Source organism: Lampris incognitus, chromosome 17 (genome assembly GCF_029633865.1).
Source record: "Lampris incognitus isolate fLamInc1 chromosome 17, fLamInc1.hap2, whole genome shotgun sequence".
NCBI classification, from domain to species: Eukaryota; Metazoa; Chordata; class Actinopteri; order Lampriformes; family Lampridae; genus Lampris; species Lampris incognitus.
Window position 1 is genome coordinate 10,120,969 of NC_079227.1, and position 22,788 is coordinate 10,143,756.

At 44.7% G+C, this 22,788-nt stretch overlaps 1 protein-coding gene across 1 annotated transcript; it reads right to left on the reverse strand.

Moving 5' to 3' along the window:
- Positions 1-14: 14 nt before the first annotated feature.
- Positions 15-22,772, reverse strand: cog7 (component of oligomeric golgi complex 7). Its single transcript, XM_056297372.1, has 17 exons — positions 22,328-22,772; positions 21,620-21,768; positions 21,282-21,398; positions 17,234-17,402; positions 16,061-16,143; positions 15,726-15,848; positions 13,846-14,044; positions 11,932-12,059; positions 9,992-10,146; positions 9,353-9,469; positions 8,022-8,087; positions 7,255-7,441; positions 5,221-5,361; positions 4,988-5,071; positions 3,696-3,810; positions 2,512-2,655; positions 15-911 (listed from the first exon to the last, which is right to left on the reverse strand). The coding sequence occupies exons 1-17, from the start codon at positions 22,491-22,493 to the stop codon at positions 745-747; spliced, it is 2,310 nt and encodes a 769-aa protein (XP_056153347.1). The 5' UTR covers positions 22,494-22,772; the 3' UTR covers positions 15-744.
- Positions 22,773-22,788: the final 16 nt, after the last annotated feature.

Genomic DNA, 22,788 nt, shown 5'->3' on the forward strand with positions numbered 1-22,788 from the left:
AAATAGTTTCTTGGTGAAGACAAAGAGGCTAAACATTTATTAAATAATTATGTTACAAAATCATTCAACTTTCACCTATATATAGTCGATAAGACATCAGAAAAAAAAGCGGCTGTATTTTGTCTTGTGTGTCAGGGTATTTCTGTTAGGAGCCCGATCAAGCCAGACAGAGCAAAGAGAAACCAGTCACCTTTTCAAACTTGAAATCGAATGTGCAGCGATCAGAGACAAGAAACGGGGATACGAACAGAGATAACCACAGGAAGCGAGTGAAGGAGCTGATTGGAAACTGTAGATTAATCCATTTCGTCTTTACCGTTAACTGTACACACTGCAGAGGTGGATAATATATATATATAGTGACTTAAAATCCATGCACAGATCCCTTGAATAACTGGTTGCTTCACTTTTGGCTTGCTCTCAAGGCCCCATCAAAGGTACTGGGTTCCGGTCTGTCACAGCAGGTCCAAACCTGTCTGATTCCACCACCACACCGGGTTTCTAGAGCATTCTACCAAACATGCCAATTCAGACACAACCCCATTAACCGTTTTTTTTTTAATTTCAACCGCTCATTGACATGGAATGACCCCTGACCTCTCTTTGAGACCACTTAAAGACACACTGTAAACAAATGAAAAGCAATATTCTCCATTATGGTGCTGACTTGCAGCATCCCTCCAACCCGACCCTATCCCCCCCCCAGCCCCCCATTTTGAGAACCTGCCTCCTTCTCCCTCCATGTCAGTAGTCGAGGCCCCTGACGGCGGCGATGGTGGAGGCCAATCTCCTGGGCAGTGGCTTGGCGGTCTGCCGGTAGTCCTCTGGTTTGGTCCTCAGTAAGGTGACTATGTGCTGCAGGGTGCGTGTGGGCTGAAGGCCCAGGGCGTCCATCACATTACTCAGGTAGTCTGCAGGAGCCATGAGGGGAGAGGGGTTAAAGAGCAACACCGAATCAAGGAATGTGACCTTTAAATGACCTTGTAAAGATGACCTTCTAACACTCTTTCTAAGAGACATCCAACATCACATTTATTAAAAAAAATGAACTATTTAGCCTGTCTAAGCCTCCAGCATCATTAAGGACCCCCCCCCCCCAACCTGTTTTCCCTCCTGCCGTCTGGGAAGAGGTACAGCAGCATCTGTGCTAAATCCAGCAGAATGCTAAATAGTGTCTACCCACAAGTAGTCAGGAACATTAACAAACTGTCCCCCCCCCCCCCCCACGGTCATGCCCATCCACCTACCCTCTAATCCCCCCCCCCCAATCAGTGCTGGTCACTCATCGACAGACACCGGCTGTCAGCATTTAACTACTGAAATGGCACTTTAGTGGACTGTGTTGTTAATTGTGCTTTTTTGTTTTGTTCTCTCTGTTTTTCTGTTTTTAGTGGTATCGTTTTTAGGGAATTTTTAGATATACTATATTCTTTATCTTTTCTGTTGCGCTGCTGTGGGCTGGGAGAAACGGCATTTCGTTTTTATTATGTGCACAGGTACATAATGATAATAACATAATAAACAATAAACTAAATCTTGAATCTTGAGTCAGTAGCCGTTGATAATAATGTAGAGTAAAAAAACAAAAACAAGGGGCATCCAGGTAGCGTAGCCGTCTAGTCCATTGCCTGCCAACACGGGGATCGCCGGTTCAAATCCCTGTGTTACCTCCGGCTTGGTCGGGCGTCCCTACAGACACAACTGGCCGTGTCTGCGAGTGGGAAGCCGGATGTGGGTATATGTCCTGGTCGCTGCACTAGCACCTCCTCTAGTCGGTTGGGGCGCCTGTTCAGGGGGGGAAGGGGGAATAGCGTGATCCTCCCACGCACTACGTCTCCCTGGCGAAACTCCTCACTGTCAGGTGAAAAGAAGCAGCTGGCAACTCCACATGTATGGGAGGAGGCATGTGGTAGTCTGCAGCCCTTCCCAGATCGGCAGAGGGGGTGGAGCAGCGACCCGGATAGCTTGGAGGAATGGGGTAATTGGCCAAAAATTTGATTGGGAAGAAAAAGGCGGGAACATTTTATATATATATATATATCCTCTGCTCTGTTGATGCGGAGCAAACTTTCACTCACAACTAGATCCAAGATTTTTTCGGTCAACTCCAAAATGAAGTTTTACTCCACATTTTAAACGTGAGTAAACTTGTTTAATGCAGGAATTTTTCTTTACTACCGCTCTCAAACCTTAAACCATCAGTAGGACAACAGAGCCCATTGTAGAGGAAAAAAATCAATACAATAATTGGTACCCTCAGTTTTGAATACCACTCATATGGCCAGCGGAGTTTCTCTTTTCTTGTTTGTCGCCCCACTGAACATTATCGAGCGATGGGAGCTTACAATATCTGCAAAGGGAATTACAAAACTGCTGACGTCTACCTTTCCATCTCGATATCTTGTTTTTTATCTTATTTTGATTTGAAGTTGTTATTCCCATCAGGGTCAGGGGTCAGGACTCGGGCAGCATTATACATAAGCCCCTTTAACTGGTAGCAGCCCTGATTACCGATGTCAGTGGCCAGCTGCTTGGTGGCGTGCGGGCTGAGCTGCGGGATGCGCAGGATGGCATCGCAGTAGGTCTGCATGGTTGCCCGGGCAATGGAGCCCAGCCAGTAGTCCGCCGTGTTGTCCAACTCGGGAAGGTCGTCACCTGAGAGGAAGTGGATGAAAGCAGTGACGTCAAGTCAACGTGAGACGGGGGAGAGATGGACAGACAGTTGGAGGAGAGGATGATGTATTAGAGAAGAGAGAGAGCAAGAGAGAGATGGGGGAAGAGATTTACAGAGGTGAGAAAGTGAAACTTATCCGCACACTTGAAATAGAACTGCTTTGATGGTCTCCATCAGGCAAAACCAGATTTTCAAAAGTGATTTACATACACATAGAAACAAGGAAGCCAGAGACAGGAAAATTAGATTCCTCCATACTTTTTTTTGGATTTCCCCCCTTTTTTTTTCCTCCCCAACTGAACCGGGCCAATTATCCCACTCTTCCGAGCCGTCACAGTCACAGCTCCAACCCCTCTCCCGATCCTGGAGGGCTGCAGACTACCACATGCCTCCTCCGATACTTGTGGAGTCGCCGGCCGCTTCTTTTCACCTGACAGTGAGGAGTTTCGCCAGGGGGACGTAGCGCGTCGGAGGATCACGCTATCCCCCGCCACCCCGAACAGGCGCTTCGACCGACCAGAGGAGGCGCTAGTGCAGCGACCAGGACACATACCCACATCCGGCTTCCCACCCGCAGACACGGCTGTAGGGACGCCCGACCAAGCCGGAGGTAACACAGGGATTCGAACCGGGATCCCCGTACTGTAGGCAACGGAATAGGCCGCTACACTACCTGGATGCCCCACCATACTCTCTTCTAAATATTCCTTAAACACTCTTAGCCTCCCTGCATTTAGAGCACTATGTTATGATCTTTGTATCTCCCACATCAAATTCCTGGAGTGTGCAAACTTTAAACTTGAACTGAAAAGCGGTGGGTGAAATGAAAAGAGGTGGGTGAAACGAGAAGAAAAAAATGAACTGGCATCTGACAAGAGAGGAAAATAAGAAGCACAGATCTGACAGAAATGTCAAACCGCCAACAACATGAAAAGTTTTGTCCTGGTAAAATAAACCCCAGAACACAGAGAGGCAGGAGAGATGGATAGAGGGTAGAAATCTGTGTCTGCCAGCCATTCACCTTGCTCAGGAGGGAAGGGCAGCTTCCCAGCATGCAGGGCCATCTCCAACGCCGGGTCCTCCTGAGTCACGAAGGGCTCCAGGTGGAGCGGCAGGGACATGATGTACTGCCCTATCTGAAGACAAACAGTCATTTAGCTTCATACACCATATTCCCACTTTGCAGATGATCTTTGAAAATACACAGTAAAAAAATTCCTCTAAGTATTCACACTGACTGTGCAACCTATTCACTCATTCATCCAATTTACAGTTATGGGGCTCAATAGTCCATCACAGCCCAAACACACACACACACACACAAAACTTTGTTTCTCTATACTTTTAAGGACCCCCTCATTGACAACATTAATTCCCAAGCCCTTAAACCTAACCATCATGACTACATACCTAACCTTAACCCTTACCTTAACCTGATCCTTACCTTAACCTAATCCTTACCTTAATACCAAACCCAAGTCCTAACCCAAAAATAGACCCTTTACCTCATGGGGGCCCATAAAATGTCCCCACAAGGTAGGTGGTTCCCGTTTTTCTTTTTTGGACCCCCCCCCTTTCTCCCCAATTGTACTTGGCCAATTACCCCCCTCTTCCAAGCCATCACGGTTGCTGCTCCACCCCCTCTGCCGATCTGGGGAGGGCTGCTGACTACCACATGCCTCCTCCCGTACATGTGGAGTCACTAGCCGCTTCTTTTCACCTGACAGTGAGGAGTTTCACCAGGGGGACATAGCGCATGGGAGGATCACACTACCCACCCACCCCCCGAACAGGCGCCCGAACCGACCAGAGGAGGCGCTAGTGCAGTGACCAGGACACATATCCACATCCGGCTTCCCACCCACAGACACGGCCAATTGTGTCTGTAGGGACACCCAACCAAGCCGGAGGTAACATGGGTATTCGAACAGGCGGTCCCCGTGTTGACAGGCAACGGAATAGACCACCACACCACCCAGATGCCCGGTTCCTGTGGTTTTATCACAGTGGGGACCAAATGTCCCCATTATGATAGAACATCTTATTATCTATCTTTTCTTCCTATCTGTCTTTTCCTGCTAATCAATTTCAAGTGTTGGGGAGCTAGACACTATCCCAGCATGCATAGGGTGGAAGGCAGGGAGACATCATGGACAAGTCATCAGTCTATCACAGGACACAACAGAGCCGCCCAATATAGTATGAGCCGCCCAATACAGTACTATACAATGTTTGATTTAGGTAACAGTTTTTAATGGATTCCATTTTGTTGTGCGTCTCAACTCAAGTATTCGACTCGGGCCTGCATCTCACATTTGTGATGTATTCCTGTGGCGAAAGGCTGAAAGTGGGCAGGTCCTCCGTGTAGCTCTCTCCCAAACCGCCGGCCTCGTGGTTCTAAACACAAACACAGAAAGAGGTTAAGATGGCAGAAAGTCAGATTAAATTAAGACTAGACACACACCAAAATCCAGCTGAGGTGTGCTCTAATTGTATTCTGCCCCCATCTAAAAGCAGACATGCTCTCAAGGCTGCGGCGTGCTCACCTCCATCTTGGAGACGAGGCAGAGCTGGTGTTTGATCTGGAGGAAGACCGAGTCGAACGCCAGCTGGTTAGCCTGCTGGTTGAGCCTGGTCAGAGCTGCCCTGGGCTCAGCCAACAGGCTGGAGTTCCCCGTGCCCTTCTCCTGGAAAACGACAGGAAGAGGGATCTCAAACACGCCACCTAACCCACACATCTTCCCTCAGTTTTTGGGTGTCAGGCTCATCTGTGAATTCAAGCCGGAGTCGATATTCCACTAAAGCTGAGTCTGCAACTTGCTGTCTCGCAACCTAATAACCTCTACAAAAACATTACCCAACGATGACAGTGTGGACAAAACAGGACGCAGAAGCGGGGCAGGCTAAGCTAACTGCTAGCCCATGCAAACCGGCAGTTCCGACAGTCATCCTGGCGTTCGCTCTCTTAGACAGTGATTTCTTTTTGTGTGGGTATGTTGGATATATGCGTTTTTGTAGCTTTTGTAGTTTGGGTATATGTGTTCTTGTAGTTTGGATGTGTGTTTTTGTCTCTGTGTGGCACTGCTGTAGGCTGGGGGGGGGAACGGTATTTCGTTTCATTTCATGTGCGCAGGTGCATGGAATGAAATGACAAATAAATGTTCCTGATTATTCCCTGAGAAGCCGTTTGACTGCCATATTAAGACGCCTTCACAGGAGCGAGTGAACCAACCACAAGGAGTGTAGTACCTGTGACCTGCCCACGGCAGGCGCTAGTCTGAAGGGAGGGATCTGTAAACCAGCGAAAGTAAAAGTAAAATTCTGGAAATAAGACAGCCTCTTCCAGTCTGTGCAGGGGACGAACAACAGCCAGCTGTGTAGTGTAGTTACGCAAATGCCAAAATAATGAATAAATGAATAAAAATAATGTGAGTTACAGATGCCATAGTTTACAATATGAACGGCATCCTAAACAAGCAGGGAACCAGACTGAAGACACCGTCATACCATGTGTGAACAAACACTATCTGTAAATCTCTTGGATAGAAGCTGTGTGTGTGTGTGTGTGTGTGTGTGTGTGTGTGTGTGTGTGTGTGTGTGTGTGTGTGTGTGTGTGTGTGTGAATGACAACAAAATCATTCTCATGATGTTATGAAACGTTTTGTTTGAAAGAAGCTGAAGACACTGGGGTTTTGTCTGCAATGATAAAAATCCCTCGACACACCTGGTGTTACCAGCTATTATCTTTTAAGCTAATCGCTAACCAAAACAACCACATTTTTTCGAGATATTCAAAGATAAACTTCAGGGAGATATTTTTCTCCCAAAAATGAATATACTGGGCGGCACGGTGCTGCAGTGGTTAGCGCTGTCGCCTCACAGCAAGAAGGTCCTGGGTTCGAACCCCGGGGTTATCCAACCTTGGGGGTCATCCCAGGTCATCCACTGTGAAGAGTTTGCATGTTCCCCCATTGTCTGTGGTGGGTTTTCACCAGGTGCTCCAGTTTCCCCACCATCAAAAAAGTAAATGCATGTTAGGGTTAATACTCCTGTCTGTGTCCCTGACCGAGGCATAGCAAGACGAACTGGAGCTTGTCCCCGGGTGCTGCACAGCAGCTGCCCACTGCTCCTAGCTACACAGCTAGGATGAGTTAACGCGGATCAATAGAATGTACCAAAACCATAAATAGAAAAAAAAAAAAAAACACAGTCAAAAATAAAAAAAATATCGTGCTTTGGAGTGGGGCTGCTACGTATCAAGTTCTGCTGCAACACAGTTAGGGCCCACGCATGAATTGTGTTTGTTGCTTATGGGCACTGTATTTGTCGGCTGTCTGCTAGTTGATAGTTTATGCTGGTTGTGTGCTTTGCTTGTCATTTATTGTCAACCTTGCAGTTTCTCTCTGCTGTGTTGTGTTCATATGCACTGACTTCAGTTTCCTTCCTGTGGGACATCAACTATCCAAGCACACTGAATAAACTACTGTATAATCCTACGACTGAGGTTGCAGAAGGTGAACATTTCCTCCATACTGAACTCTGTTCTTTTGTCCAAACATAAAAACAGGATTCTCCGTTACCTTTAGGGAATACAGCACCTCCATCAGGCTATTGTATTCTGCCATGTTGCCCCTCTGGAGGTAGTTGTAGTCCTGCCAGGGGTTCTTGGTGGTGCTCTTCCTGTCTGTGGAGCTGGTTTCCTGAATACCCGCAAGACTGCGTGGGCTGTACGACTCAGAAAGGTACTTTCCTGCTGTACCCAGAATCCTGTGAGAAGGGCGAGGCATCATAGGAAATGTAGGCATCATGTTTAAATGTGCGACTGCGACTGAATCAGCGTTATTGTGTTGACCGTACTTTTCTGTCCAGCTATTTTTATGCAAATTCCAAAGCTATGCATGACAAAAGCCGAATGGAAATGTTTAAATAAAAACAAAAAGAAGTGGTAAGTACACTTGAAGTGTAAAATGATGTGGTGGTTAGCAGATTAAATGAAAAAACAGTGATGAAATTTTCAAACGTCTCCAAATGGACGTAACTCTCATCAACCTTTCTCCATTTTTCTCTTGGGGACGTTTTCACTGACATTGTCTTGTTGAGCTCAGAAGAATATTTAGACACCCAAAACCAGCTGAAGGAAACTCATCTCATTCACATTTAAGTTTCTTTTGACTTTCCAAAAATTTGCCAAGAAATGTGGATGGAAACATTGCCACCTCAAACTACAAATTCAGCTTCGGAAAAATCTGAATGGGATTCTAGATGAACTGCAACATTTTAAAATAAGCCATTTTAGTTATGATAGAGAAAACAACTTAAAAACTGAAAACAAGGTTATTTCTCTCACTTGTTTGACAGCTGCTGTTCGAAGGCTCCACACTGTCGGAGCAGCTCCCCACACGTGGCGATGATCCTGTGAAACACGCCATTTACAGTCACCTGTTGTGCATACATGCTGGCGTCCAATGTCCTGCTGTTGTTCCACCTATTTCTTCTGTTTTTGTTTTTGTTTTTTTGCTGTTTTATTTGTTTTTTTCTTTTTCTGTGTGAGTGATGTCTGCAAGTGCCAGAAGCTGCGGTGTACCGGAGTCAAATTCCTCGTGTGCATGCACCGCACACTTGGCCAATAAAGTTAATTCTGACTCTACAAAGCCTTTCAGGTCACTTGACATCCACATGTATTCTTACACTCAGTAGTAGTTTCGTCAGTCCAATACGTTTACTAACCTTCATAGTTAACACTCACAATGCACTCTGTAATACTGTAAGTGATGGAGGGGTGATAAGTCACACCACGCCCTAAAACTATATTAACGCTAGAACCACCGGGATTTCACTCCTACCTAAAATGACCATGGGCGGTCAAAATGACTGCCACGGTTTTTAAACTCTATATTCTGTCAAGATAAATACCCAGTTGAGATATTAATGCATTGTATATGTGCATATGTTAGTATGTCTGTTATGAAACTAACTGACACCAAAATTAATTTTAACAACTTTAATACTATTTTTCAAACAATTTAAAATGGCCGCCCACTCTCCAACGCCTGTAAATACTGCAACTCCTCGGTTGTAGTCATGGTGCGTCTGAAACGGCGTCTGCAACCAGACATGTTGGAAATAATCAAAAATCAAGTTTAGACTATTTCTCTGCACTGGAGAACGCTAGTGTGTCTCTAGAACGTCGCGAAGGAAATGATGCGACCAACACACGTCATAAATAGTGACATGACATGCTTGATGACACGTAACTTACACGCCATCATTTTGACCACTCATGGTCGTTTTAGGTAGATCTTATCCTAACTTTTTTTTGTGGAATAGATCTAAAACTAATTTTGATGCAAATATATGCAATTTTAGGAGCATTCAGGGAGCGGCAGGTCTGTATCGTTTTTTTCTCACAAAGTTATCAAACTTTGAAAATCCAAAACCGTCAAAATGATGGCCCTGGTTGTTCTAGTGTTAAAACTATTCCGCAGATATTCCACACTTTCACGCCACACCCTGAAGCTACATTAAGACATATCGGAGAAATCTGCAAGGCCTGAATAAACTACAACACACAAAGCTGCACATAAGAATCAGTTCAGCTGAAATATTCCGGGAAGGAGAAAATATGTAAAACAACAGTTATACTACTCCTCTAACCAGAAACCAAATGGGCACACCCACCTGACAGAGTTCTGGAAGGCGGTCCAGTCCTCTTGGAAGATGGAGGATGTGGGCGTGTCTTCCAGCTTACACTTCTTCCTGATCGACTGGAGCGTCATGGAGAAATCAGACACGTACCTAAAAATGGCCACAATGGTAACACGTTAAATGAACCGGCAAAACACAGTAACGAAGACTACCAATGAGCTTTGTTTATTGATCCGGTATTAAAAATGTGTGTTTATATTCTCATAGATATATCCAAGTTCACCTTTCGCACCCGATTTAGATTTAGAGAATGCTGGTATGCACAGATTTCATTCACATTCATGCAAGTGTGTTAATAAATACCAATCCCTAGTAACTGAAAAGTGGGTTAATGACAACTGATTAGCATTAAGTTAATCCAATAACATCCCCGATGGAGAAGAGGGACGCCCCCAATCGAAGAGCAAAACACACCTTTTCAGTTTCTTTATCATTTTCAGTACATTGTCAGTTTGACGTCATACTAAACGATGTAGAACCTAAAAACACATTTAATTCAGCCAGAACCGGTCTCTTTCCCTGTGTGACTAAAACCCAGACCGGGAAGTACTGTATGGCGTATGAGGCTAAGCTAACATGTGGCCTGCGGCTGGGAGGGAAGTCGTTCTTTACTTGGTGAACAGGGCCTTGAGGGCCTTGAGGAGTCCACACACGCCCAGCCCGTCAGTCAGCTTGACACAGCGGTCCACAGCGCCACCGGCCAGGCTGAACAACTTGCCAACAGACCGGTTCAACTCCTCAACACAGTCCATCACCTCCCCGTGCTCCTGGAGGGGGGGGCAGGGAGGGAAGAGGAGAGACCGACAGGGAAGAGAGACAAGCAGACAGGAAGACAGATAAGTGAATTAGATGCCCCATTTAAGCTTGGCAGTTTAGACATGTATCCAGACCGTGTCCTGATGTGATTTAAGTACAATGCATTAACAGTCGTTCTCTAAAATGTGTCTCTGGCTGCCAGATAGAATCTACTTATCTCCAGCGCCTTAACCCAGAATACTTTTTTCTTTTTCTTTTACAGCCTACTTTTAAACTATCTGTTAAGGCCATAATGTCCCCCCCCCCCTTTCTCCCCAATTGTATCTGGCCAATTACCCCATTCTACCGAGCCGTACTGGTCACTGTTCCACCCCCCCTGCCGATCCGGGGAGGGCTGCGGACTACCACATGCCTCCTCCGATACACGTGGGGTCGCCAGCCGCTTCTTTTCACCTGACATTGAGGAGTTTCACCAGGGGGACGTAGTGCGTGGGAGGATCATGCTATTCCTCCCAGTTCCCCCTCCCCCCTGAACAGGCACCCCAACCGACCAGAGGAGGCGCTAGTGCAGCGACCAGAACACATACCCACATCCGGCTTCCCGCCCATAGACACGGCCAACTGTGTCTGTAGGGATACCAGACCAAGCCAAAGTTAACACGGGAATTCAAACTGGCGATCTCTGTGTTGGTAGGCAACGGAATAGCCTGCCACCCCACCCGGACGCCAAGGCCATAATGTTTTGAGAAGAGTGCAGAGATGAATTGTGGTATGTGGCTTGCGAAAACGGTTTCATTTACACTTAGCAAATGTGTCGTGACAATGCATCTCAAAAAAACTTAAAGTGGTTTGAGCAGTTGGTTTAAAATCTGTGTCCTGAGCAAATACCCTTGGATTTTTATATCAATCAGTGTGATTCAATTACCCAAGATGCATCTTAATGGATGTTTTGATGAAAAAAGGGGTCAGGCTACAGAGTCTTTGTGCACTAAAACAAACAAAAACGAAAAAGTCCAATGACTTTATATCAAGTTCCTGACATTATTTAGTCCCTAACAGGGCAGAGTGACAAGGGCGACACGGTGGCACAGTGGTTAGCGCTGTCGCCTCACAGCAAGAAGGTCCTGGGTTTGAACCCCGGGGTTGTCCAACCTTGGGGCTCACCCCAGGTCGTCTTCTGTGTGGAGTTTGCATGTTCTCCCCGTGTCTGCGGTGGGTTTTCTCCGGGTGCTCCGGTTTCCCCCACCATGAAAAAAACATGCATGTTAGGGTTAATACTCCTGTCTTTGCTCTTGACCGAGGCATGGCAAGATGAACTGGAGTTGGTCCCTGGGTGCTGCACAACGGCTGCCCACTGCTCCTTGCTATACTGCTAGGATGGGTTAAATGCAGAGCGTAATTTCCCCACGGGGATCAATAAAGTATCTCAAAATAACAATTTTTAAAAAGCACTGTTTTGGCAAAATAAAAGCTTTCTTTCAAAAAAATATGAGTTATGTGTGAGTGAATATTTTACTTTAAGTGCACAAATTAAGACGAACACAGAGTTTTAATTATTATTGACACAAAATCATTAGATATTCATTGTCATTTTGTAGAAGTGCACCTGATTTCATAGTCTTCCATCTCAATTTCATGTAAAGCAACTCTACATTTTCAAAGTATATTCAATCGAAAATACTTGTGTTTAGAGCCTTGCTGCATAATTTCAACAATAAGAAAAAGATAAGACACAAGGTCGTTATGCGAAACAGCTTTCATGAATGTGTGTGTGAATGTGCATGTTAGTGTCTGACCAGGGGCACGGCGCTGATCTGGATGAGTAGGTGAGACTCCTCCATGTCTCCGTATTGCAGCTGGTAGGGTTTGTAGGGGTCATACAGGGCGCTGACCAACTCGTTCACCTTTAGTGGGTTGCTCTCACCTAGGCAGGTAAGCACAGACACTGACATGAGGACGAGATTCACTTCAGAGAAGCTCGTTTTTACACGTTTCAATCCACCTCTCATTTGAGTACAACACAACAGACTAGAAAAGACTTCACTTAAACGCGACAGTTTACAACAGAAAATGGTGCAAATTCTTCGGTGAATACATTGTGTCCCCGAAAGTCACTTTAGGAAATGCCTCTCTGACCATTACAGGTGTGCCATATTGGCTCATTTGCTCTACATATTGGAAGGACTGAAATTAATCTACACACACAGTGGGAGGTATGCTAACTGCAGCTACAGCAGTAATGACATTACAGCTTCTTGTCCGTTTTACGTTTCAGTGTTGTAGATCAGTCATTTAGATTAACTGGAAAGCATCGGGTCAAGGTTCCAGCTAGAACTGATGTATTTTACAGCACACGGCGAGCATGCTTTATGGCTATTTTGCATATTGTTCGGGGGAATGGGTGTGGCAATGGTAAGTTTTCAAGGTCACATAAGAAAACTCCCATTATGATAATTCAGCCTCAGCTGGATCAATGCCATAAATACCCTGATAACTAGACCTCTCTTCCTCTCTCGACTCTGCAGAGACTGGCTTTCTACCCAGCTAATGTGCACGCCTTCCCTTGAAGGTGATTGCTTGTGGAATAATAATTTTTAAAAAAAAAACTAAAAAGAAGAAAAATCCTGTTGAGGAGCATTTGATTTTTATAACATTCATAAATTATCAATTCACTTGCTATAGTTTAGTGATTACACAATCTTTTTTAACAGACTTTAGGAGTCGAGTCACGCTGAAAGTCAACATAACCAAAAGTTAACATCCATCCATTATCCAAACCGCTTATCCTGCCCTCAGGGTCGCGGGGATGCGGGAGCCTATCCCAGCAGTCATTGGGCAGCAGGCAGAGAGACACCCTGGATAGGCTGCCAGTCCATCACAGGGCCGACACACACACATTCACACCTAGGGACAATTTAGTATGGCCTAATCACCTGACCTACATGTGTTTGGACTGTGGGAGGAAACTGGAGCACCTGGAGGAAACCCACACAAGACACCGGGAGAACATGCAAACGCCACACAGAGGACGTTTCGGGATGACCCCCAAGGTTGGACAACCCCAGGGCTCGAACCCAGGACCTTCTTGCTGTGAAACGACCACACTAACCACTGCGCCACCGTGCCGCCCCCAAAAAGTTAGCATGTCAGCTAAAAATTTTAGTAAAACCAGCAGAAACTGACATCATGTATTTTTTTTTCTGAAACGGTGATGTTATCTACACACACTGCCTCACAATACCTATGCGAATCATGAAACTAGGAGAACATGGACATCACAGATTATTTCTAGTCCTGATGTGACCTACTGCTACCGTCTACTGCTGTTGGAACAGCAGTATGATGTGCTCCATTCAACACCATTTATTGGCAAGATATATAAGACTGCCACCATGCAGCTTCCAATATAAGTTATATGATGATGCAAAAATCCCTGTGCCTTACTCCACAGCAAACACTCACACAGCACTAACTCAGAAAACACTGCACTCAAGTTTGTCAAGTCAACTTGGAAACGCTAATAAGAGGTCAGGGTCCTGCATTGGGTAGAGAGAGCTTTAAGTGTCACCTTTCCTTAGAAAACAAATAAAAAAATACACCCTCCTTTTCTATAGGTATCTTTCTCTGCTGGACACACGGCCTATGTCTGCTATTGGAAAACTCTACTGTCCTGTTATAACAGCTACTCTGCATCTAGTTGTCATACAGACCCAGGTGTGGCAGCATGACGGCCTCCAGGTTGCGTCCGAAGGTAGTGGTGGTCTGGTGGAGCTCCAGCAGGGTTTCGAGGCACTCTTCCTGGGCTGTGCGTTCCATGGTTGTGCTTAGGCACACAGGGATGGACGGTACCATGGCTCCCAGGCTCTGGATCAACAGAACGGTCACCACCTCGTACGGGTTTCTGAACACCTGCCAGAGAGTACCACAGCCATGAGGCCTAAATGGCCAATATGAAACTTGTATAAAGATGGAGTAGTTTGACTGGAGATGGCTCAAGATGTAAGGTGCAAGGTGGCTTCTCAGGGTAAGGCTATGGGAAAAATAAAAACCGTGACAACTAATTGTTGTTTTTCCTGGAGAATTCATGTCTGTACTTGTCCACACGAGCAATGTCACTGCTGAGCCCTCACTAGACAAAAAGGAGCCCTCACTAGACAAAAAGGAGTCACGACTGATAATGCCACTGAACTATTACTGGTGTCAAACTGGTCAAGTCAAATTTACTTATAAAGCACATTTAAAAACAACCAACACTGACCAAAGTCCTGTAGAGACCAGAGAAGGTAGCTAAAACACAAATGAAACACCAACATAGACAAGGCACATAGCTTGTAGGCATGAATTACCAACACGTGGACATAATGGGTACAAGCCAGAAATCAGCCACATCAGGAGGATTCAAACGCTAGTGAATAAAACTACGTTTTGAGCCAGGACTTAAAGAGTCGATGGAGGGGGCAGATCTTACAGGGAGGGGAATGCTGTTCCACAGTCTAGGGGCTGCAACTGCAAAGGCGCGGTCACCCTTGAGCTTAAGTTTAGATCGCGGGACAGCCAGGAGTCCCAAGTCAGCTGACCTGAGGGACCTGGAAGTGGACTAGAGGGTTAAAAGGTCTGCAATATAGGAGGGGGCCAGCCCATTTAGGGCTTTGTAAAGAAACAGGAGAACCTTAAAATCAATTCTGAACCGCACAGACAGCCAATGGAGAGAGGCCAGTAATGTGGTCTCTCTTCCGGGTACCTGTCAGGAGCCTGGCTGCGGCGTTCTGGACCAGTTGCAGGCAGGACAGGGACGACTGACAAATCCCAATATACAAGAAGTTGCAGTAGTCCTTGCGGGAGGATATCAAAGTGTGGATGATTTTCTCGAGATCTTTAAAAGAGAGAAACGGCTTGATTTTGGCAATGGTATGAGGCTGGGAAAAAAAACTGGCTTTCACTACTGCATTAACTTCCAGACTAGATTAAACTACATTGGTTATTTATGAGGTAATGAGCATAAATCCACTTTCTCACTCAGGGACAAAATGAAGTATATGATCAGTAAAATTTAATCTGCAATTAGATGTAATAATCATTTACAAGCTAAAATATTATGATGAATTCTCCATATGGCCCTTTTAATATCGTTTCTTTCTACAAAGGAAACGGCAGGGATGATGCCATGTAGGACAACGCAAAGAATGAAACCCCTAACACTGTGCTGGTGCCATGCTCAGCGACAGGAGGAACAGAACTCAAGGTGGTTTGTGTGTGTGTGCGCGTGTGCGTGTGTGTGTTTGTACTTCTATCTTTATGAGGACCAGTTTCAGATTTTAGCCATCAGAGTGAGGACATTTTTGTAAAGGGAGGACATTTTGGCTAGTTTTTGCTTCTTTAAAGGTGTATTTTAGGGTTAGGACTTTGTTTAGGATTAAGGTTAAAATGAGTATTAGGTTAAATTTAGGGTAAGGGTTAAGGTTAGGCGCGTAGTTCTGATGGTTAGGGTTAAGGAATGAATGAGGATTCCTCATAAACATAACAGTACAAGAATGTGTGTGTGTGTGTGTGTGTGTGTGTGTGTGTGTGTGTGTGTGTGTGTGTGTGGTACCTGGCTGCTCCACTGGAGCTGGGAGTGCCACGTGGAAAGCAGAATGTCGTAGAACTCAGACAGCTGCTGGCTCAAACTCGGCTCAGTCTGAGAGAGGTCCTGCCAAGTGCTCACCAACTGGCCCTGGAGACACGCACACACGCACAAAGCAAGACAGACAGAAAGACGAGTACACACACACACCCATCACCCACATAAACATGAGACCACAAGCATGCAAAACTTTGAGTTTCACCCATCCCATGTCTTCTTAAGCACTTCTCAAACAAAATATGTCTTGGGTCATAGAAATTATGTGTGTAGACTATGGCTCTGACCCTACCTTGAAGACCTACCTTGTGACACTTGTAGTAGTAGGTAAGGAGCTGGGGCATTCTGTCAATCTCTGTGAAGACTTTAACAAACAGCTTGGCTTGATCTGCAAACAAAAACAAAGCTCTGTCTGTTTACCAGGTTTTTCGCCTGTATATAGTCAATCCTTGTGTATACCTGAAGATTGCTGCGTTGTCATGTTGTTATTCTATGTTAAGTACACTGAGACAGAGCCCTAGAAAAAGAGAGTTACGTCAACTCCGTAGACGTCAATGGGCCACAGCAATGGCGGATCATGGGAGCCCCGGATAGTTCCAAACAGTGTACATAGAATGTGTGTCACGTTGGAATATATCTATATCTATATATAAATGTAAAAATCTGAAAATATTGGTTAGTAGTTACCAGAAATCGCAGCTAAGCAGTTCATTTAAATGACCCGCCAAGCTTCGTTTGGAACTATTCGGCGGCTACATGTACCACGTGACCCTCTCGCGTTCTGACCCCTCATTGACGCAACTCTCTCTTTCTAGGGCTCTGCACTGAGAGAGCCATGAAACCAGAGTCAAATTCCTTGTATGTGCAAACCTACATGGCCAATAAACATGATTGATTCTTAAAAAAAAAAATCAATTAAGACAACAGGACTGAACAAATGCATTTAATTCACAATAAATCAGATTTGAGGAAAATGAGCAACTTTTCCAATAGGTTCTTATGGAGCTGCACAAAATACCCATTATCATATATAAATACACCGATTTTCACTTCATAATTATACAATTTGAGCAATACTACAACATTTCATTTAAAAATACTCCTTTTTGCTTGAACACAAACACAAAATTAGGATTATCATCTCAAACATCATCATGAAGGTTTTTGTTTTGCTAGCCACAAGATTCGCGCTAACTGATCAGATTGCTCTTTTTCGGGGATTGGGTCAAGTCTCCCTCATTGTGAGCACTTCCTTGACACAACTAACTCTGACATTCCCCCTTGCATTTGTTGTTTTACAACTGCTGTGTTGCATCTCGACTATGGCTCAGTCTCAAAAGCTGTGATTGCACCTTTCATTTTCTGGATTGAGCTGCCCTCTAAAATAGCGCTTCCAATGAGAAGGAGACCGGACCTTCATCGATGTGATCAACTAGTGAGACTGATCTGGATCACAGGACTAATGTGTAGGATCTTACCGACAGACATGGCGTTGAAGGTGGCTACTATCTGGGGGCTGGCCAAAGCCTCCAACCTGTTTTTCAGAGCCTCGAGGTGCACACACTTCTCTGAATAGTCCGGGGTGTCCACCAGCATGGCCAGGCTGCTCTGCATACTGGTCAGCTTGGAGGAGATCACTGCAAAGTCCTGTGGGAGGGAGAGAACATGTTCAGCTTATATTCCTAAGTGTTTTGTTTTTTTTTAAACTTTTTTATGTCATTTTGGAAAACACTTTGTTACCTCTGTTTTTTATGAGTTCTATATAAATAAAATTGTTATCATTATTATTATTAGTAGTAGTAATAGTAGTAGCAGTAGTAGTAGTGCATAAAACTTCTGTGCAGTATTCTCGAGACATGAGAACACGGTCCATGTTCCATTGCCCTAAACATGGTTTATTATGCATGCCTATCAGTTGACCATCGGTGTAATGATCAATCACGGGCGATCAGTTTACCCCAACATAAAAAGTTCCCAGTTTTATTTATTGCCAAGTAACAGAGGATTCTAAATTGTGTCCCAGTGGCTCACATAAAACCACAATGTATCTATCTTTCTAAATTTAACAATACAAAGGGAGTATAAAAATATCCAGCAAAGAATACAAGAGAATATAAGAGCTTCTATTTTAGGATTATCATGTAAACGAGGGAGTTAGGCATTTAGGCAATAATAATTTATTAAAGATGCACACAGGCCATCCAAACAATTGTGTGGTACAGCTAACTTGCTAATGATGCTACCAGTGTGTTGTTCCATCCACCCATTATCCGAACCGCTTATCCTGCACTCAGGGTCACGGGGATGCTGGAGCCTATCCCAGCAGTCACTGGGCGGCAGGCGGGGAGTCACCCTGGACAGGCTGCCGGGCCATCACAGGGCCGACACACACACACACACACACACACACACACACACACACACACACACACACACACACACACACACACACACACCTAGGGACAATTTAGTACAGCCGATTCACCTGACCTACATGTCTTTGGACTGTGGGAGGAAACCGGAGCCCCTAGAGGAAACCCACACAGACACGGGGAGAACATGCAAACTCCACACAGAGGATGACCCAGGACGACCCCCCCCCCCAAGGTTGGACTGCCCCAGGTTTCGAACCCAGGACTTTCTTGTTGTGAGGCAACCGTGCTAACCACTGCGCCACCGTGCTGCCCCAGTGTGTTGTTATGCCTGTTAATAGTTAAAAGTAATTAATTCTTATCATGTTACCGAATGGTGAAACAGAGTCAGCCAGAGATGTAAAGGCTGACATGACTGTCATCACGACGAGTGGTCAAAAATTCAGGATGGACTTTAGTTTTGTAAAAAATTTACAGTAGGAGCACTGGACAGCCGTTTTTACCTGCTTAACCTCACCTCTCCAAGTGTCCCTACTGTCGTGTAACCTGACCAGCAATTCTAGATGCATTACAGAAAAAGCCATGAGAGGCTTAGTCCCGCGATACTAGACAATCGGAGATCTCCGCATACCAATGTCTGCGAACTTCTAAATGCAAGATAGTTGCTGCAACGGCAGCGAGAACAGCCGCTAACAAACCTACGCCTACTGCTTTAGAAATCTAGGACACGCTTCACTGGAAACGATGCCTCCCCCCATCCTCCTCTGTAGTGAAACCAACTGGAGATATAGTGAATCACTTTGTATTAGGGAGAGAGCATTTTAAAACATTGAAAATGGAGGCCCAGATGTATAGTCCAGCTGGACGGATAAATTATGTCCTAATAAAAGATTGTGCTTGTTTTTAACTGATATGTTTTGCCGCAAATGTGAAAAACATCAACAAACTTTGAAGGAGTTTTCTTCAGTGACTGCAGCTGAGACATCCTATAATGTATGTGTTGCTGGTACGACAGTGTATACAACCACACAACTTCTGCATGTCACTGCCCCAATATGAAGGGCCGCCCTGAAGACTTTGGATTGGTTCTGCAATGCAGGGTAACTGTTTCCACCCAGTTTTAGCAACGAAAGCTGGGAGACTGTCCTCAGCCTGTGTAGTGTTTAGCGAGTGACTTGTAGGGGTGGGGAAGGGGTCGATTATTAGATGCATTGAGATTCTCTCATAAAAGATCGATGCAGAAAACGCAATAATTTTAAAATGTAAAGCTCAATTCTTGACTGGGCTGTACAGTCCTTACAGCTGTCGCTGAACCAACTGGATGGTGAAAAGTAACGGACGTAACACATGTGCGTCATGTTTACCTTCTAAGCTACGCTACTTCTTCAGTTTTGGTGAGGATGGCTGAGCGTGAGCAACCGAAGCTGGATACAATCCGACCGGCAACTTCTGGCTTAAAAGCCAGTGTATGGAAGCATTTTGGCTTTTGTCTAAAATATTTTGGGAACACAACAAACATGAGAAACCATATTTCACGTTTCCACCTGGAGTTGGAGGAAAAACAGCCGGCTGTAGTTGTTGCCAACCAGTGAACAATTGAACAAGTGAAAGCTTCCACTAAACTTGGACAGGGCGAAGCGAATCACAAAGTCGATCGCAACTTTTATTGCCAGCGATGTGCGACCCTAAACAGTCGTTGAGAACCAGGGCTTTCGCGCTATGCTGCACACTTTGGAGCCGAGATACAACATCCCATCTTGATGCTTTTTTCACTGACACAGCGATACCCCACACTCTACAATGAAACCAAAACCAAAGTCATGGAATCACTGAGGAAAGCAGATAGGATGGCAATAACATGTGATGTGTGGACATCCATTGCTACAGAATCTTATATGTCACCATAACTGCGCACTCGATTACTGATGACTGGCAGCTCGTGTCTCACGTGCAGGTGATCTAGTTACTGCACAGCGGAGCATGTAGACCAACTCCTGTTCTTACACAAAAACTTACACATTCCAGCATTCCCCAGCTAAGCACGTTTGCTATGTTGCACTTCCATGCATTTCCATTATTTCACTGTGGCCTATTATTTGTATATCTCCATTATTTATTGTTTTAACACATATTCCACAGAAAGCAAGAATTTTATATGAGAGCTGGTACAGAATTCTATGTTGTTTTTGTATGAAAGCTGTTTTTGATTTTAATATACAGCAAAATGTTTGTTTTGTTTTTTTGTCTGAGGGATTATGTGCTTATTGCCCATAACAGGAGGATTTCTGTTTAAGTCTTTATTATTTATTTGTGAATGACGGCAGCTTTTTGTTATCAAGTGACTGCTGAAGCCCGTGTTAATTTACAACAAGAATGCTGCTACAGGCACACTTTTGTTTCTTTTCTTGTTGGTTCTTTTCAGTGCTGGGAAACGTGCCCTTTCAGTTGACACATTTCTTCTGTTTGTTACTGTATTAATAAAAGATAATGGAAGTAAATTCATCTATTTATTTTAATGATGGATCATTACAAATATGCTGTTTTAAAAATAGCAAGTCGTCACACAGTGATAAAAAATAAATCATGTATAGAAATCAAAAATGTTGATGCATCAAGACACATCAATAATCGCATGGTAGCCCTCTGAATCAGAATCAAATCGAACCGTGAGGTGCCTAGAGATTCCCACCCCTACTTACTTGTGAGTCTATAAGAGGCCATGCCTGACAATGATTTTAAAACAGCAAAGATGTGCTGTGAGAAACAACAGGAAATGATGGAAAAGCTTAAAACAAAGTCTTATTTCTAAGTAATAGTAATAATAATTTCACTTTATTCCTAAATCAATTAACTAAATTGTAATACCAGTAAAAGTGGTTTGAGTTAGTGTATAGTCAATTCAATGAACAGCCACGTGGGCACATTTCAAAACACTTAAAGGACCGAGGACTGGAACATTCTTTATATTATTACTCATTTGTCCAGAAGCTTTCTGAATGTAGACTTGGATGAGTTCGCAGAAAGTGAAGTTTGAGGTCATTAAGCAGCCATCACCTAGACAGCACAGCCTGTGGTAGTGTGTCCTTACTTCAAAGGGCCTGAGTGATATCACGACCACATTTAATGGCCTGAGCCACCTCGTTTCATTTGTCACCTGTGTTTTGAAGGTCTCCTCAATGTCCGCGCTAAGCGTGCTCCATTTGTCAGCCTCCTGCAGTGCCTCGGCGGCCATATGCATGCGGGTCTTCACCTGATCTATCTCCACGAGGACCTGTTCGATAGAATTGAAAAGGGCAACATACAAATGATGATGAGAAGCCAAGGCAACACAAATATATCAATCACCCACCATACCGCTAGCACCTATTAAACCTTTCAAGAGTCAGGATTCTTTGTAACTTGCGCTACATACATATCAGCGATTTGATTAACATTGAAAGGAGAACACATTTGCTAGCTGAGTATTATCCTGCAACATAAGGCCCCCCTAACCTGCATTGACTGAACTGTGTCCTGCTCAAACTTCTTGATATCCTCTTTGACCAGGACCATCTGCTCCTTCAGGAAGGACGCCTCCTGTTTCAAGGCCTCCACGTCTCGCAGCACTCTGGGCATATTCTGGAGAGCCTGATGACTGCTCTCTGCACAAAAACAATTGTCAGTCTGACCGTCGAGAGGAAGGCATAATGATACAATGAGGGGGATTATTGCTCTAAACCCCATTGTTCTGGAGCCAGGAGAATGAAACTGCCAATCGTCAACGCAGACAACCTCATGTATAACCTTGATATGTGAGTCTCTCTTAGTAAAAGTTTTAATAAAGTTTTTCAATTAAATTTTCCCTGTCTCAACTATTTTCTCCTTAGTGTCCTTTGCTGAAGAGCACAGACGAATAACATGCGTCCTCAGTTCAGAAGCTGACATTTCCTTAAATAAAGAACTTCTTGAAGGATTGAAAGGACATATAGGAGAAATAGAGACTAACCAATGGAGGGAAATGTTGAACATTTGTTTTACAAGGCATATCTGCTGGCCTTGTTGATAAATATTCATTTAATTTTGCTACGACTTTCTCTTACTAACGAAGGGGGAGAACATATCGGGTCTGCCGTTCCTGATCAATTAGATGACTGGAGGAGCAACAGCAAACACTGCGATCACAGGATAAACTCCAAACCCTCATATTTTAAAACAACTGACCCTCAATGGCGTTGTTGACCTCCTGGATGAACAGCTGCAGTTTCATCACGAGTGTGGCTGCGTGTGCGTCCGCCTTCCCTGGTGCATCCTTCTGGACCACCCTGAAGGCGCCATTTACCCAGTCTTTGACGTCGAAATCCTCGTCCAGGAATTTGGAGAAATCCATCTGGACGCCTTTACTTCCCCTCTAAAGCAGGACGTCGACTGTCACGCACCCAGGCTAACTACCTGGACGCCCCTTCTCATTGGGAACAGGCTAAAATCAGCCGCAGAGCTAGCTAACTTTTCCCCAACACGGGTTTCGAAACAAATATAAAATAAATAGCCCAGGAAAATGAAATGATCATCACAACCAGGTATATTTCCAGCAAGGCGACGGCTTCCTCCAGAATTGACTTGAAACGTCAGGGGGTTGTACGAGAAGAGCAGCGAGCCGAGTCGCTCCAGTTTGTTGTGGTACA

Bases quoted from the DNA above. Each gene is read 5' to 3' on its own strand.
- cog7 (XM_056297372.1), bottom strand. From the start codon at position 22,493: ATGGATTTCTCCAAATTCCTGGACGAGGATTTCGACGTCAAAGACTGG. The intron at 16,144-17,233 runs GTAAGATCCTAC...TTTTGTTTGCAG, and splicing joins CTTCAACGCCATGTCTGTCG to ATCAAGCCAAGCTGTTTGTT. The intron at 7,442-8,021 runs GTGAGAGAAATA...CCCTTCTCACAG, and splicing joins GAACAGCAGCTGTCAAACAA to GATTCTGGGTACAGCAGGAA.